Raw genomic sequence first — 17756 nt, forward strand, 5'->3', positions numbered from 1 at the left:
TTCAAAGTCCTAAAATAGATGTTTCCCCAGCTTTTAAAGACATGTTCTCTCCTCCCACCCTAAAGGTTGTGACATCTGAGTAAACCAGGCTGTTAGAATCTAAAATGCAAGCATGTGATTTTTTTTTTTTTGCACGGTAAAAGAATTCTCTCAAAAAATATTAGAATGGAAATGGAGTCAGTGACCCTTAGTTAACATTTGTTTAGCCCTTTTTGGCTCCATTCAGTTTTCAGAGGATTTGTAAATTGTGATTTGTTCCCTTGGTGGTTGGAACCTCCCAGGGGTTTGGGTTTGTTTGCCACATACACCCAGACAGCACAGTCACAGGACCTAACAACATCAACTACACTATCTTACACTTATTCACATTCTCATCTTCTAACGTTGTATATGCCATTAAATGCCAACAATGCCCTTTGGTTCTCTGCATAGGGCAAACAAATCAAACACTGTGCCAAAGGATAAATGGACACAAATCTGACATCAGGAATCACAAGCCTGAGAAACGTGTAGGAGAATACTTCAACCTTCCAGGACATTCTGTGGGTGTTCTCAGATGAGCTGTTTAACTGCAAAGGAGCTTCAGGAACAGACTAGAAAGAGAAATTGCTGAGTTGAAGGTTATTACAACACTCAGAACAATGTAATTCCCAGGACTTAATAGGGATATTGGTTTCTTATCTTACTACATAAGCTTAACATCATTCAGCCCTTATGTCTGTATTCTCAACAGAAGAACCATATGTCCTCTTTATTTTATTTCTTATTTACAATCTACTGTTCTAATCTATTCTTCTAATGTGATTAATAGTAAAATATAATGCAATTTGGAATGTATTTCTCTGGTCTGGGGACAGGAGAGATAACTCTACACAGCCATTTGATCCACTCTAAAGAAGAAGGTGCTGAAAAGTCACCTCTGTGCTTGAGAGGAGACGATGGAGCATTATGGCAGGGTCTCAGTTAATTACTCTCAGCATCCCACAATTAAGGATACATCTGCCCATCAATCTCCAGTTTTGATATATTTATCTTCTTCACTATGTTTTCCCCCCTGAACTAAACCCAAACAAATGGTAACCAGTCTTTCCTCTAAGCTGAATTGGCATGAGCTAGCTCACAGATTTTTAGCTTCCAGCTCACACATTTTTGTCTTAACTCAGGAAAAATGGTCCCAGAGCACAATAATTGATTTTATTAGTGACATATGATAATAAATTTCAATTTCATACTTCATTAATAATTACTTTTTAAAAATCTATCCCATATATTACTTTCTACCCACCCCTCCCCCCGTTACTTGACCCCCACCGGTGTTATATACTTAAAATCTTAATATTAAAGGTACCCTTAATTAATAAGAACCACAATTAATATCCTCCTCCCTCTTGTACTTAGTCATTATCAAAAATTGTCCAATGTCCTTTTATTTTCCACTCTTTTTCTATGTATCTTCTGAACTTTTTCCACTCCATCTTAAATACTTCTAAATCATAGTCTCTTAAGGTTCTTGTTAACTTGTCCATTTCACTCCATGTCATAACTTTTACAATCCAATCCCATTTCTCTGGTATTTTTTCTTGCTTCCACAACTGCGCATACAATGTCCTAGCAGCTGAGAGAAAGTACCAAATTAAAGTTCTATCTTCTTTTGGAAATTTTTCCATTTGTAATCTCAACAGAAAAGTCTGTGTTAAATTTGTATCCCAAGATCTTAGAAGTCTCTTGTTGAATCATCTGCCAGTACTTTTTCGCTCTTTCACAAGTCCACCACATATGGTAGGAATAACCTTCATGTTTTTTACATTTCCAACATCTATCTGGCATCTTATTGTTCATCTTTGCCAACTTTTTAGGAGTCATATACCATCTGTACATCATCTTAAAACAGTTTTCTTTAATACTCTGACATGTTGAGAGTTTCATAGAGTTCTTCCACAAATATTCCCATGTGTACATCTGTATTTCTTTATTTACATTAATTGCTCACTTAATCATTTGAGATTTCACTACTTCATCTTCCGTAGACCATTTTAAAAGTAACTTATAGATTTTTGAAATTAATTTTTCATTATCTCCAAGCAGAACTTTTTCCATTTCTGTTTGTTCTCATCTTATTCCTTCAATTTTAACATCGCTTTCCACCAAACTTTTTATTTGTTGCATTTGAAACCAATCATACTTATTATTCAACTCTTCAGCAGTTTTCAATTCTATTTTACTGCTTTGTATTTTTAGTCATTGATTATGTGACATCCCTTTTTCCTCTCCTGTCTCAGCTGTTATTCTTATTACTTCTGCTGGCACTATCCATAGTGGTTTTCTCTCATCGCCATATTTCTTATACTTCATCCAAACATTTAGTAGATTATTTCTTATATAATGGTGAGAAAAAAATAACATCCGACTTTTTCTTTCCATAGTACATATAAGCGTGCCAACCAAATTTATTTCCATGACCTTTCAACGTTAAAAGTTTTTTATTCAACAGCGTCACCCAATCTTTTATCCACACTAGACAAACTGCTTCATGATATAATCTTAAATCTGGTAGTTGAAATCCTCCTCTTTCTTTAGCATCTGTTAAAACTTTCATTTTAATTCTTGGTTTTTTCCCGGCCCATACAAATTCTGAAATCTTTCTTTGCCATTTGCACAATAATTTATCCAGTAGCAACTCACAACTTTAATCCCAGTAGCTCACAAAGCAGAATTTTTGCTCACAAGACTCTGCAGATTAGAGGGAACGTTGATGGTAACCATATAAACTAAGCTTGTTATTCCTGTTTGATCCTTGAATTGGTTAAACATCTTCATTATGCTATATGCTAATTTACTGCTCACCCTCTACCTATATGTATGGACTGGGAATTTCCATTCCATTGTATCTGAAGAAATGTGCATGCCCATGAAAGTGTATACTCAGAATACTACTTTGTTGGGTTTAAAGGACTGGACACATTGTTCAGCTGCTTCAGACCAACAGTTTTAGCACGCAATTTTAGCACATCTTGAAGAAGAAAACTTTGTTGGTCTTAAAGATGCTACTGGACTTCAACTTTGTTCTATTGCTTCAGACCAACACGGCTGCCCTACTGAATCAATTCTAAACAGAGTTATTTTCCTTTAAATTAGAGGTCCCCAACCCCCGGGCCGTGGACCAGTACTGGTCAGTGGCCTGTTAGCAATTGGGCCATGAGTTGTATAGTTATTTCATTATATATTACAATGTAGTAGATAGATAGATAGATAGATAGATAGATAGATAGATAGATAGATAGATAGATAGATAGATAGATAGATAGATAGATAGATAGATGAATTTATTGTCATTGTTCTCAACAAAAAGAGAGCAACGAAATGAGGTGCTCTTCCACAAACATACCAACACATCAAACACACATATTCATAAACCATTTAAATACATCTAAAACCATTAAACCATAGTAGTAATAATAATATGACGACATTGGATTTATATCATACCCTCCACTCCGAATCTCAGAGTGGCTCACAATCTCTTTTATCTTCCTCTCCAACAACAGACACTCTGTGAGGTGGGTGGGGCTGAGAGAGCTCTCCCCAGAAGCTGCCCTTTCAAGGACAACTCTGCGAGAGCCATGGCTGACCCAACGCCATTCCAGCAGCTGCAAGTGGAGGAGAAATAAAACCCAGTTCTCCCAGACACACTTATCCACCACACCAAAATTAAGTGCACTATTGTATCATCCCGAAATCATCCCCCGCCCCCCCCCCCCCCCAGTCCATGGAAAAATTGTCTTCCACGAAACCGATCCCTGGTGCCAAAGTCTGGGGACGGCTGCTTTAAATCATTTAGTCAGTGTGCTATCAACTGTGTTCATGATTATTCTGCTGCTTCCTACTAAGCACAAGTGCCTTCAAAATCTGGCTTTTTAAAAAAAGAGCTGCTGTTACTTTGCTTTACCACTGGTTTAATTTTACTTTAAAAAAAAAAGGAAATGGATGCTTTTGGCTACAAACCAAAGGGAAGTACTGTTTAGTGAATTGTTCACCTTTTGAAGCCTTACCTGAAATAGTTATTCATTTGCTAATTTTTTTTTCATTTTTAAAAAGAACTAAAAGTTAATTTTACTGTGCTACGATAACAAATTTATAAAAATTGTTAGCTTTTTCATATATTGTTAATCCTGGAGTTTTAAAAAATAATTTGGCTAATTGTTATTGTCTTCTTCTTAAAAATTTGTCAAATGGCCAAATCTGGATTCCTCAAATGCTGTGCTTTTCAACAGGATTGATTCATACATTCAACTGCAAATGAGCCGGAATCCCTGATGCTTTCCTGGATTTCCAGGGTACTCTTCAGCGAAGTTCTAAGCCCATTGAAGTCAATGAAGGCTTTAGGATTGTACAATAAGCATTCCTTAAGCAGAGGGTAATTGTTGGGTACCTCTGCAGGACTGCCGTGAGCAGAAGTATCCCACATCTGTATCTAATTTGGAGGATCCTTCTTCACCCTCCCTGCTCTTGGAGGGTATCTAGAAAATACCAAAGAGATTGTCTTGTGCCTGCAATTTCTGATCTGCTTTGGTATCTCTGATTATCTTTTTTTTTAATATGCTCCCCTGAGTGCCCTAACCTACTGATTTTCTACTTCTTACCTTTGCTCAGGTGTCTGGAGTTATTTGCAGGTAGCTGTGTGGAGGCTGCAGTTCTGACAGCCATCCTGGCTCAGGTAAATATCCTCATTAGATCAGAGGTGGTCAAACCGAAGCTCGGGAGCCACATGTGGCTCTTTCACACATATTGTGGGGCTCTTGAAGCCCTCACCACTGTTAGCTGGCTTGGAAGAAGGCATTTTTCTCTTTAAATCACTTTGCCAAGCCAGATAGCAGTTGGAGAATGCATTTAAAATTAAAGTTGCTTTCTTTCCGCATCTCCCTCCTTCCCCCCCTCTATTTGCCTTCCTTCCTCCCTCCCTCCATTCATGTCTTGCGGCTCTCAAACATCTGGTGTTTATTCTGTGGGACTCTTACATTAAGCAAGTTTGGCCACCGCTGAATTAGGAAGAGGAGGAAATAGCAGGATTTTCCAGCTCCCTAAAAACTTGCAGAATTCAGCATAAGTATGCCAGGGCAGAACCCCAGAATCTTTTCTCAGAGCCCAGCCTGAGTACATATAGTAGTAGTAGCAACAGTGCAGCAAAGTACCTCTGAGCATGAGCGGAGTGCCTTTTCCTCCCCACAGTAACTTCATCATGACTCCGTTTCTCTTCATGGTCAAATATGTTGCAGGGTCTGGGAGCCAAGAGACATGACTCCTACTTCTCCATACAGAAGAAACTGTGAAACCTGCATATGCAGTTGTTATGTGGGGTGGAGGAGAGTATTAAAAAAATTGCACTCCCATGGTTCTGTGAAAGACTGTACCATGTGGGTTTTTCCAAATGTGTACTGTTCTTAATAGAAGGGGATCAACAGCCGCAGAAATCACTTGCTTGGTGTTCAGGGAATGGACCACAGAATTTTAAAAAGGCAACTGGGAATTCTTAAGGAAATGCTGGCTGGCTTAGAATTCACCAGCTAGGCAAACCTTGCCAGTGGGTATTGAAGAACAAGTAAGGGAAGCTAGGAGAGGTGGCTGTAAGATCCAACTACCCAGCTGTAAGATCCAGCTGCCCTTTCTCCTCTCCTCTTCAGGCTGGCAGTGTCCGTCCCCCTCGTGGAGGGAGGACAATGAGTGAGACTAACCATCATCACCAGCGGTCAAGCATAGGTAGAGGACGGCGTGGAAAGCAAGGTTGGTAATGTGTTAGTTGACTCACAGGTGGCTTACATGGGGGGGTGATCTGCTATCATCCTAATCAGATGTCTTACCCAGCATTTCAAATGGTATTGTGGAGAATTCCTAGGACTACAAATCCCAGAGGCACTCCTGCAGAATGCCGGCACGTTGTCAATGCAATAGAACATTAAGGTTGTTGTTACTCCTACAGATGCATCCCTACAGATTGTAGATTTGACATTCAGCAAATACAAATGACATAAAGGGGTGGGGGAGTGTGAGTAAGCAAACAGAGAGAATCCCTTCCATATGATCTGGTAATATGATTCTAAGGAAGTCTTGAAATACCAGTTCAAGTGGAATTCCACTTCTGAAATCCCATTTGATGCTGTGTGGTCACACAAACACATACGAAGCTCTGTGTGTATAATACACTAAATCTCACTCCAGACCAGTGATGCCTTGTTTCATTTTTTAAAAAACTGTATGCAGCATGTTTGTTTTTGCACTGTCATAGCTGCAAAATAGAACATTGTGAGGAAAGTGATACATGTGATTTTTCTTTCACAGAATGGCAGATATGTCGTCATTAAGGCATCCTGAAACATTGCTATATGACTGAAAGCTGGGAAAGGGCAGGATTGTTTGTCATTATTTTAACACACCCAGGGCTTTTTTTTTTTGAGCAGGAATGCAGTTCCACCTGGCTTGGTGTCGGGGTGTAGCCTAATATACCAATGAGTTCCTGCTGGCCTTTTTCTACAAAAAAAGCCCTGAACACACCCAATATTATCTTCATCAACACTACAGCTTTAAACCACAGTCTTTTCTGATCAATATTTCTTTGAATCTTAGGACTTTGTGGATTCTGGTTCTGACAAAATAATGTTCTTTCTTTTCCTCCCCCCCTGCTTTGATGTCCCCAGTGAAAGAAGACAGTGAAACCTATGAACTATCCATACCCCTCGATGAACCACAGCAAATGGAGTCACAAACGCAAACTCAGCAGCAGTTATATTATGGTCTGAGCCCTCCACAGAACTTTGATGGTAAGAAACAAACAACATTTTTACTCTCCCTCCTGCTGCTACTCATGCATTTTTGCTGACCCAGTATTAACTCAGTATCTTTTTAATGGCCATCCCTAGAATCAATGCATTCCTGCTGTCATTTCTGTGATCCTGGCAATTCCAGAAAGTGGCGCTTGTGGATTCTGGTGGTTATACAGTGTTGGGCTACAACTAGGGAAGTTTGGCTTCAACTCTCTACTTGAATCTCACTGGATAATCTTAGGTCAGCTGGCCTACTTGATAGGTTTTTTTGTGTGGATTAAAGGGAACTCAATGTGCTGCCCTGAAATCCTTGGAGAGGGGCAGAGTAAAAATAGAATAAATACAATACATTTCTGCATGTCATCAGAAGGGACTGAATAGAGGGCATTTTATCTGTTTGAAGATGCTGTAGCACAGGGGTGGCCAAACTGTGGCTCAGGAGCCACATATGGCTCTTTCACACATATTGTGTGGCTCTTGAAGACTCTCTGCCCTCCTTTCCTCCTTCCCTCCCTCCCTTCCACTCTCAAACACCTGACATTCATGTCTTGTGGCTCTCAAACATCTGACATTTATGCTGTGTGGCTCTTGTATTAAGCAAGTTTGGCCACCCCTGCTGTAGCATTTCTACATAATGTGGCTGGGTGATTTCTTGGGAAGGGGAGTGGAGAAAAAAGGAATCAGAAGATGGAGGCTGGTTATACTGGCTCCCTATTTCCCCCCCTCCCCTATTACAATCTTCAGTGTTGGGGGGTTTCTTTTTTGAGAGGGAGGTCCAGTTAAAAGCTACTGGTATAAATAATGAGAGGAAATCTAAATCTGACCACATGGGAGGTGCCTTAGCTAGAGAATGACCAGGAAAAGCCCCCCCCCCCAGTGATTATCTCCTGTGAAAAGTGCGAAGTTTATTTATAAATCCTCTGCTTTTCTCCCAATGGGGACTTCAAAATGCTTATAACAACATTATCCCCTCTGAATTTTTTCCTCACAATAACAACCTTGTAAGGTAGTTTACACTGAGAGAGTGTCTGGCCCCATCGAGCTTCCATGGCGGACTGGGGATTTGAACTGGCATCACCCAGATCCTATTCTGACACCCTAACCACTACACCAGACCAGCTCTTGCCTTTACAGGAAAAGAAGATGATTTGTGCAGGCAGGAGTCAGACCTCCATGGGCCTCCATGGGGCAGCTTGAGATCGGTTCCTGTGGGTGTTTGAGAAGAAGCGGTGTGTGTGAAAGGAAACAGTTTCTGCTGTTATACAATGGGTGGGGGTTTTTTTACTCTCCTGTTGAATCTCAGAGGCACCTGAGATGCCCCCTCCCTCACTGACTCTGGTGACCAGCATGAGGACACAGCTGCACATGGCCCTGGAGAGGAACTCCTGGTTGCAGAAGCGTATCGAGGACCTGGAGGAAGAACGGGACTTCCTTCGCTGCCAGTTGGACAAGTTCATCTCCTCTGCCCGCCTGGATGCTGGTAATGGGAGGGCTCTGGAAGCTGAGTGGGTTGTACTGATCTGGATTTGAACCAAAAAGCTTTAAGGAAGTGATGGTGAGAGGCAAGGGAACAGGATGCCTTGCTTCTGCAGGGAAGGCAGCAAATTATCATCATCATACAGTATTGTGTGTAGTATAGCCAGGAGATCCTAAGATTGTTTGGCAGCCAGAAATTCTAGCTCTTTCAGCATTATGCACCACTAACTAGCTAGTGGTGAGCTAGACCTGTTTTGAAGGCAAGAGACATTTCAGAGGTGGTTTGCCATTGCCTGACTCTGTGCCATGACCCTGGTATTCCATGGAGGGTGCCCTTCCAAATACTAGCCAAGACGGACTCTGTTTAGCTTCCAACATCTGATGGGATTGGGCTAGCCTGGGCTATCCAGGTCAGGGAGGGCAGCGAAGTTTGAACAGATCGAAGTGGAGGGGGGGACTGGGATGTTGGGATGAGCCTGAACTAGCAGGGCTTTAATATATTAAAGCAAAGGAACGTGTGTCTTGAATTCTCTGATCTTCAGAAAAGGAGCTGGGCAGACTGTGCAGGCAGGGCCTCTCGTCTCTCCAGCCATGTGACATGTCCTGTTCTCTCGCCCACACTTAGATGACCACTTCCGCAACAAACAGCTCCCTCGTCGGTTTGAGGTTTCTGAGAGTCGGAATGGGGATGTGACAGATGATGACAGTGTGGGTTCTTGGCTGAGTGCCAGCCCAGAAGAGGGGGGCTCTTCAGAGCATAAGAAACAGAAAGGAGGGGCAAACCGACGGCGCTTCATCAAGCCCAAAGTCCGCGAGAGGCAAAGGGGTGAGTTAGAAGGGAGAAATAGAGTAGGGAGATGATTTGTGGGCCCTTGCGGTTCAGCCTTCTCAGCAAATGGGGTTATGAGTGATCACCCTCTTAGGTGGAGACTTTTTACTCTGTGTTTATTGACTGAGTTAACGTGAGCTCCAGGTGGCCTACGAGATGCACAAATCATAATGCCTCCTTTTCTCCCCCAAAAGTATCAGCTGGTAACATCCCTTACAAATTGCATGAAGCATTTAATCAAAACAATAAAAATCAGCAAGACAATATAAACCAAAATGACTCCTTGGAATAAAAATTAATAGAAAGCGGTTTGAAATAGAGTTGCCTCTTAAAAATTCTCTCTCTCAAAAAAAAAAAAAGGTAGAGAGAAAAATACCCACTGGTGGCTTCTTGTAGAACATTGGCCAGCCCCAAAGAGGCTCTGGAATGGGCCACCATCTTCTGAACCACCCTAGAGAAGGGCTGGTGTGGGGAGAGGGAGATTATAAATTGTTAATTCAGAATCATAAAGGTTTATGTAGGCAGAAGCTAGAGGTATCAAGTCCCATATCTTTTATTCTACACCCATATAGCTTGTCCTATTAAAGCAGGTTTCCCAATGAGGAGGCAAAGTCTATAACCCCCAATATAATATAAAGCTCGACTCAGTTTGCATGCATGCATTTGATTGGTTTGATTGCAAAGGCACTGGGAGTTCCAAGCAAGACTTCAAACTTTCTGCAGGATCAGTTATAGAGGGGGAGGGCATAGGAATAAATAATGAACTGGGAACCAGAATAATAGAATTGGAAAAGAAAATGTAAGGTTTGTTAACTCATCAGAAAATAAAAGGGAGGTGGGCAGAAGAATGAAGAAAAACAGGAATGCTTATTGCAAATGCAACAAATCTTAGTAAATTGCTACAATAACATGAACTCTTCCCCCCCCCCCCCCTTTCCCTGTACTTGTTCCTGTATTTCTCCCACCATCCCGTTTCCCTGCTCTAAATATTTATCTCCTGTCGCAAACAACCTCACCTTACTCATTATGTGGGATCTCTCATGCTTGGCTTTGCCTTTCTCCATTGGTTCCCTTTGGTGCCTGCCTTCCTGCTTTCTCTCGTTTCTCTCTTCCATGCACTTCCTCTTGTTTTCCTGTTCCACAATTTGTGCCTACTGAGCGTTCTTTTCTTGCTTTATTTGGTTAATATCGCTTTGCTTGGTCTTCCTTTCTCGATCTTTCTCCCCTCCCTCCCTCCCTCCTCCCCCCTGGGCTGCTTTATGTCTTTGATTTACTTCATGTTTCTATCTGCTTTCTAACCTTTGACTTCCTTCTGATCCTGGTTTCCGTGACCCATGGTTGATCATGTGCTACCACCTTCTCTTCTCTTGCCACTCTTCAACCCTTCTCTATTTTGTTCTTTTCTTTCTGCTCTCAAATGGCTTCTTTCCCCTTCACCATTGCCACGTGGATCTGAAACCCACTCTGCAGTCAAAGATGTGGATGGGGTGCTGTGCCGCTACAAGAAGATCCTGTACACCTTTCAGAAGCTGCAAAGCATGAGCCGGGCCTTCGAACACCACCGAGTGGACCGTAACACCGTGGCTCTGACCACACCCATTGCTGAGCTACTCATTGTGGCTCCCGAAAAGCTGGCTGAGGTGGGAGAATTCGACTCCTCCAAGGAGCGCCTGCTTGAGTATTCCCGACGTTGCTTCATGGCCCTGGATGATGAGACACTCAAGAAGGTCCAGGCCCTCAAGAAAAGCAAGCTCCTGCTGCCCATCACTTACCGCTTCAAACGGAAAACAGACTCCCCTGGCCCTGCTGCTGGCAACCTGCTGCCCTCGCCCGCCACGCCTCCCAAGCCACTTTTACCCATTGCTGATTGCTACAAGCGATGATTTTCCCAACTCAGTATCAGGAACCTGCTTTGTCAGCCCCTCAGCCCTGTATCCCTATTTAAGTATTGATGTAGCCACTGCCTTGTTCTCCCCAGGACTGTCATCCATTTCCTACCAGCCATCTCCCCTACTTTTCAAAAGTGTTTAATAAAAATGTCAAATGCTCTTTCATGACAAGGTTGGCCCACCTATAAGGGAAGCAGGATGCTCTCCTCTGAAGTCAAGCACGTTAGGGAGCATCCCCTGGCCACACATTTTGACCTGTTCTTCAGTCAGTAAAGGCTTCTTAACAGCTACTGGATTAATATTGTTCGCCTCACTCCTGTCTGAAAGCTGCCAAAATGGCTAGCCAGAAGGCGGCAATGGTGCAAACCAACATAATAGCATCCTCTACAGAAGGGCAAGGTGAGACAATAAAAGTTCACCCACAAAAGAAGAGATGGTACCTGCAGCCTTGAAGGTCTCTGGAATTACCAGCCCACACATTTTTTTTACTAGATTGTCTTCTCACATCTACCACTGGTGGCACATTAACAGCCTGAAAAGGGTAGACCACACCTAGTGTGCAGTTTTTTAAAAAAAGAAATTCCCTCCACTGCCTGCAGGACATTCTTGTTGGAACTCTGTCTGGGGCAGTGATGCTCTGTATTCTTGGGGAGGCCACAGTGGGAGGGCTTCTAGTGTCCTGGCCACACTGGTGGACCGCCTGATGGCACCTGGTTTTGGGGGTTTTTTTGGCTACTGTGTGATGCAGAGTGTTGGACTGGATGGGCCATTGGCCTGATCCAACATGGCTTCTCTTTTCTTCTTACTTTTCATAGAAGTGGCCTATTCATGAGCCTATTTTAACAGCTCCAGAGCATCATAGTACTTTTTTGGCTGCAGCTTAGGATAGCTAGATGGCTCACCCTGGAGACAGTGCTTGTCTGCTTCTAGTATTCTAGTAGTGGACTGAGAGGATGCAACCACTGCTATCATACCTGACTGCTGTGCCCTCCTCTGCAGCCTGTTGTGGGGGTCGTATTGGATGCTGGAGGCCATGACAGCAGATAGGAGATGTGGAATAAATTTCAGAAGTCCTCATTGCTGAATCTGTCACTCATAGCCAAAACCAACAAAAACAGAGAAAGGGAAAACATATCAATCCAGAACAGACAATTTAGCCAAAAAGGGTGACAAAAAGAAAAAAAGCTGAAATTATAATCCAAAAATTTTAATCAACTAACAAATACTAAAACCCACGCATCACAAAACAGCAATCTTTGGTTACATATATGCATGCCTTCTCGTGGTCCATAAACTTTTTTTTTTTAGTAAGATTACACTTCTATACAGTTTCAGCCAAAACATGTTTGGTTTTGTTTTGTTTACTTGTATTTTATGCAGTCTGTAAAATGTACCTGGTTGTAGCAATGCTTGTAACTGTATAGAAATGTAAAGGTCTTATACACCAGGAGGAAGGTACGTATATATGTAACCCAAAGATTGTTGTTTTATGATGCAGTTTTTACTTTTTGTTATTTGATTAAAGGTTTTGGATTATAATTTCAAGACTTTTTTTAAACTGACAATGTTACTCTATATATAGATTACCACCCCCTTAAAACCTTTTTTGTCACTTTGTCTTATCTATAAGTGGATGTTCCTGGTACCTTCTCAAGCTCTTCCTTAGATTGAGAGGCTTAACTGTAACATTCAGCAGCCTCCAGTTTCCTAATGTCTCCCAAAGATGTTCCCCTGCTCCCAGTGCACTTCTTTATCTCATGGTTGTCCTGAGAAGTGTCCATGGGCATCACTGTCCTTCCCTAGCTGTTATCCCAATACAGACTCCTCCTGGGCTCTTATTTCATTGGCACTTCTGTGCCATTACCACTCATTTTGCCCTCTCTGCTCTCCAAGACAGGGTGTGTGTGTGTTTTCTTATATTTTTGTGGCTTCAAGCTGCTGTTGTGTATGTGTGTGCAAGGATTTTGATAGTACGTTGCCTGTTTCTTGGGGGGAGGCCTCCGTTTTATTCATTGTAATTAATGAACTGTTTCCACTGTGCCTGTACTTTCTTGCCCAGTCTTTTTTCTTCCTGTTTAAAAAAAAAAAAATGTTTAAAAAAACTTTATTAAGAGAATTTAAATTAAAGAATTTTCAATAAAAAACAAATAGTGTTTCAGTTTTTACACAATTGTTATTTCCTAGATATAATTGCAGAAATAGCACTTATTTGTGGCCAGTATTGGTACCTAGGGTTGCCAATCCCCAAACGGGGACAGCGGATCCCCTGGTTTGGAGGCCTTCCCTCTACTTCAGGGTTATTTGAAAGCGGGTGGGGGAGTTGAATGTCTGCTGGGCACTCCATTATACCCTATGGAGACTGGTTCCTATAGGGTATAATGGAGAATTTTTTCAATGGGGATCTGGGGCTTGGGAGCGGTAAAGGCACCAGATTTTCAGCATAACATCTGGTGCCTCTTCTCAACCCCCCCCCCCCAGTTTAAAAAAGATTGGACCAGGGGGTCCAATTCTATGAGCCCCAAAAGAAGGTGCCCCCAGCAAAGGCATTTAAAAGGAGCACAGTTCCTTTATATGTGATGGCCAGAACTCCCTTTGGAGTTCAATTGTGCTTGTCACAACCTCACTCATGGTTCCTACCAATACTCCCTTTGAGCTGTGGAGTCTTGTGAGCAAAAATCCTACTTTGTGAGCTACTACTGGCATTAAAATTGTGAGCTATTGCATACATTGGTTTGCTCTGGGGCTATTTTCCTGAGCTAAAACAAAAATGTGTGAGCTGAAGGCTAAAAAACTGTGTGCTAGCTCTCACTAACTTAGCTTAGAGGGAACACTGGTTCCAACCCCAAAGTCTTCTGGCTCCACCCCCAAAGTTCCCAGATATTGAGTTGGACCTGGCAACCTCTATTCATATGAGAGGCTTACTTCTTCCGGGCTCTCCCGGCCCCAGAGATTAAGGGCATTGAATGTGCCGGTCTGACGTGGGACGTTGGGGAGAGGTTGGCGGTCTGGCTGGTGTACCGACCGCCTAACGCACCAGCTGGCACCTTACCGTCCCTGATGGAGGCCATAGCAGGCTGGGCATTGGAGTACCCAAGGCTTTTGATCCTGGGTGACTTCAATGTCCATGCCGATGACATGACCTCCAGTCAGGCAACAGACCTAGTGTCATCCATGGCGACGCTAGGACTCTCCCAAATTGTTACAACGCCCACTCACCCCGCGGGGCACGTTAGACTTGATCTTCGCGGCGGGAATTTTAGTGGATGATATTACTGCTGAAGCAGTGCCATGGTCGAACCACTACGCCCTCAAGGCTCGTGTGGATGTTCCACCCCAAGCCCGTTTAGGCGGCGAGCGTATTTTAGCTCGCCTGTGGAGCCAGATGGACCCCGAACAGTTCCAGATGGCTCTACGGGATCCCTGGCCCTCTGGTGATTCTCTGGATGACCTGGTGGAGTCTTGGAATGACAGGCTCTTCAGGGCCATCGACGAGATCGCACCTAGACGTCCTCTGCGCCCTCGCTTAAAGCTAACACCTTAGTATAACCAGGAGTTGCGGCAATTAAAGCGAGGACTCAGATTACTAGAGAGGCAATGGCAGTGTACTGGAGACGAAGTGACTAGAACATCTTCTAGAGAATTTATGAAGTCCTATGAGATGGCAGTCAAAGCCGCAAAGAAAACATACTTTGTGGCTAAGATTGCGTCTGCAATTTCACGCCTGGCACAATTGTTCAACACAATTCGGACTTTTATAACGCTGCCACAGGGCAGTCCAAATTCTAATCAATTGGAGATTGGCTGTGAGGCTTTTGCGAATTTTTTTGCAGATAAGGTCGCCCCGCTCTGCCACGACTTCCCCGCCACATTGGAGACAGTATGCGAACCTGAGGCTCTGTGCCTATCTTCGGATTGTGTTCTGGATGGTTTCAATGCTCTCAGTCTGGAGGAAGTTGACAGGATCCTCTTGTCTGCATGCCCTACAACTTGTAATTTGGACCCTTGCCCCCTCTTGAAAAAACCAACGTTAGATCCGGCCGAATTGGCACACTATCGGCAGGTCTCAATTTACCCTTTTTGGTGATGATGATGATGATGATATTGGATTTATATCCCGCCCTCCACTCCGAAGAGTCTCAGAGCGGCTCACAATCTCCTTTACCTTCCTCCCCCACAACAGACACCCTGTGAGGTGGGTGGGGCTGGAGAGGGCTCTCACAGCAGCTGCCCTTTCAAGGACAACCTCTGCCAGAGCTATGGCTGCCCCAAGGCCATTCCAGCAGGTGCAAGTGGAGGAGTGGGGAATCAAACCCGGTTCTCCCAGGTAAGAGTCCATGCACTTAACCACTACACCAAACTGGCTCTCAATGTTTGGGTAAACACTGAGAGGGCAGTGGCGTTGCAACTACAGAGTTTCCTGGAGGATGCTTCCATTCTCGATCCCCATCAATCGGGCTTTCGTCCGGGTCATGGGACGGAGACAGTGCTGGTTGCTCTGGTGGATGATCTTCAGCAGCATCTGCATCGAGGCGGCTTGGCGGTACTGATGTTGTTAGACCTATCGGCAGCGTTCGATACGGTCGACCATCGGTTGCTGACCTGCCGTCTCGCCGACGCAGGGATTCAGGGGTTGGCTCTACAATGGTTTTCCTCTTTCCTTGATGGTCGGGGACTAAGGGTGGCGATTGGGATTGAATTGTCCCAGAGGCGCCCGCTTGATAGCGGGGTGCCTCAGGGGGCAGTACTTTCCCCGATGTTCAACATCTACATGCGCCCCCTTGCCCACATTGCCCGGAGGTATGGGCTGGGCTGCCACCAGTACGCTGACACCCAGCTCTATCTACTTATGGACGGCCAGCCTGCCTGTGTCCCAGAAAATCTGGACCTGGCGTTACAAGCCGTGTCTAGATGGCTCAGGCTGAGCAGATTGAAACTAAATCCAGCGAAGACAGAAGTCCTTTGCTTAGGTTGCCGTGGTCTGGAGGAGGGGTGGGGGGAGATTTCCTTACCAGCCCTTGACAGTGTGCCTTTGACAGCGGCACACAGGGTCAAGAGCTTGGGGGTACTATTGGAGCCTGCCCTAACTATGGAGGCCCAAATAGTAGCCACTGTCAAGTCTGCATTTTTTCACCTTAGGCGGGCAAGGCAATTGGCCCCTTTCCTGGAGAATGACGATCTGGCAACTGATCCATGCAACAGTCACCTCAAGGTTGGATTACTGTAATGCCCTCTACATGGGGCTGCCCCTGTGCCGAACCCAGAAGTTGCAGCTAGTGCAGAACGCTGCCGCCCGGCTGTTATTAGGGCTCCCTAGATGGGAGCACATTCAGCCGGGGCTTCGGGGACTGCACTGGCTGCCGATAATATACCGAGTTCGGTACAAGGTGCTAGTTATTACTTTTAAAGCCCTATATGGCCTAGGACCTGCTTACCTTAGGGACCGTCTCTCCCCATGTTCCCCGGAGAGTGCTGAGATCGGGGTCTCAGAATCTCCTTACAATCCCCAGGCCAAAGGAGGCCCATCTGAAGTCAACTAGGGACAGAGCTTTTTCGATCACAGCCCCTTGCTGGTGGAACCAATTGCCGGAGGAGGTGAGGGCCCTGTGGGACCTTGGGCAGTTCTGCAGGGCCTGTAAGACAGTCCTCTTCCAGTTGGCATACAACTGACAGACATCTGGACATCAGAATACCTGAATAGCTGAATTTTAAGAAGACTGTAGCATAGCACGCTGAGAATTGTGTTTTATTTTACTATGTAAATTATTAATGTATTTTAATTTTTGGTTTATTGTTAGAATTTTATGTTGTGAGCCGCCCTGAGCCTGCTTTGGTGGGGTAGGGCAGGATATAAATCAAAATAAATAACTAAAATAGTTGACAGGTTAAGGGTATGAGTGCTGGGGGAAGGGGGTCTATATATTCTCTGGAATACATAGGATTTGTCCTTCCCTACCTGTTATCCCAATACAGACTCCTCCTGGGCTCTTATTTCACTGGCACTAAAATGGGGCTAGCAACTGCTTTCCTCTTACTTTCATTGGGAAGATAAAGCATTCAGCACTGTGAAAGACAGGTAAAGTTTAGTATTAATAGTGGCAAATGCAGCAGTAGAAAGGCAGTTTGCATCTAAATGGATGATAATCTTGGATTTAAGAAGTTGCTGCTGTGAACAGACACAAGGTTTTCAGTTCAAGAGAGCTCCATAAAGTGCTGTACAAAAGTAACTGATTTACAGCCAGCTTTTATGACTGGAATCTCTACCATACATTGGAAAAAGCACATAGGAGGTAAATTTTTTAGTGCTAGAGGCCTACACTTCAAGATACACAGCTTATCAGCTTTCAATCTAATTATCCAATTCATGGAGCATAACAGAACCACTCTTATTCTTGGACGCTTAGGTGTTCACCACTAATTATGTGGGGTAGTAAGTTTTCCTGCTTTTAAAGGAAAATTAATGGCCAATTACTTAGGCAAACTCCGTTTGTACTAGGTTTCCAATGGGTAGGAAATTTTGGAGTTATGGGGAGCTTGGGGAGGGCTGGGTTTGAGGAGCAGAGAGACTTCAAGCAGGATACAATGACATAGTCCACCTCCCAAAACCAGATAGAGGAACTGATTTCTAGTCTGGAGATTAGTTATTCCAGATTTTCCTGGAGCTTGGCAACTGTAAAACGCCTTTTGTTTTAAGCCATTTCGATAATATTAGTTGTATTCTCTACCTTTAATATAATAATGGTCGAAACA

General features: G+C 43.8%; 1 protein-coding gene across 1 annotated transcript; it reads left to right on the top strand.

Moving 5' to 3' along the window:
* The first annotated feature begins 4617 nt into the window (after positions 1-4617).
* CCDC106 (coiled-coil domain containing 106) lies at positions 4618-13157 on the top strand. The gene is made up of 6 exons (XM_060256366.1): positions 4618-4714; positions 5679-5778; positions 6690-6812; positions 8119-8295; positions 8917-9117; positions 10591-13157. The coding sequence occupies exons 2-6, from the start codon at positions 5715-5717 to the stop codon at positions 11001-11003; spliced, it is 978 nt and encodes a 325-aa protein (XP_060112349.1). The 5' UTR covers positions 4618-4714; positions 5679-5714; the 3' UTR covers positions 11004-13157.
* The last annotated feature ends 4599 nt before the right edge of the window (positions 13158-17756 follow it).

This window comes from Heteronotia binoei, chromosome 15 (assembly GCF_032191835.1).
Source record: "Heteronotia binoei isolate CCM8104 ecotype False Entrance Well chromosome 15, APGP_CSIRO_Hbin_v1, whole genome shotgun sequence".
Taxonomy (NCBI): Eukaryota; Metazoa; Chordata; class Lepidosauria; order Squamata; family Gekkonidae; genus Heteronotia; species Heteronotia binoei.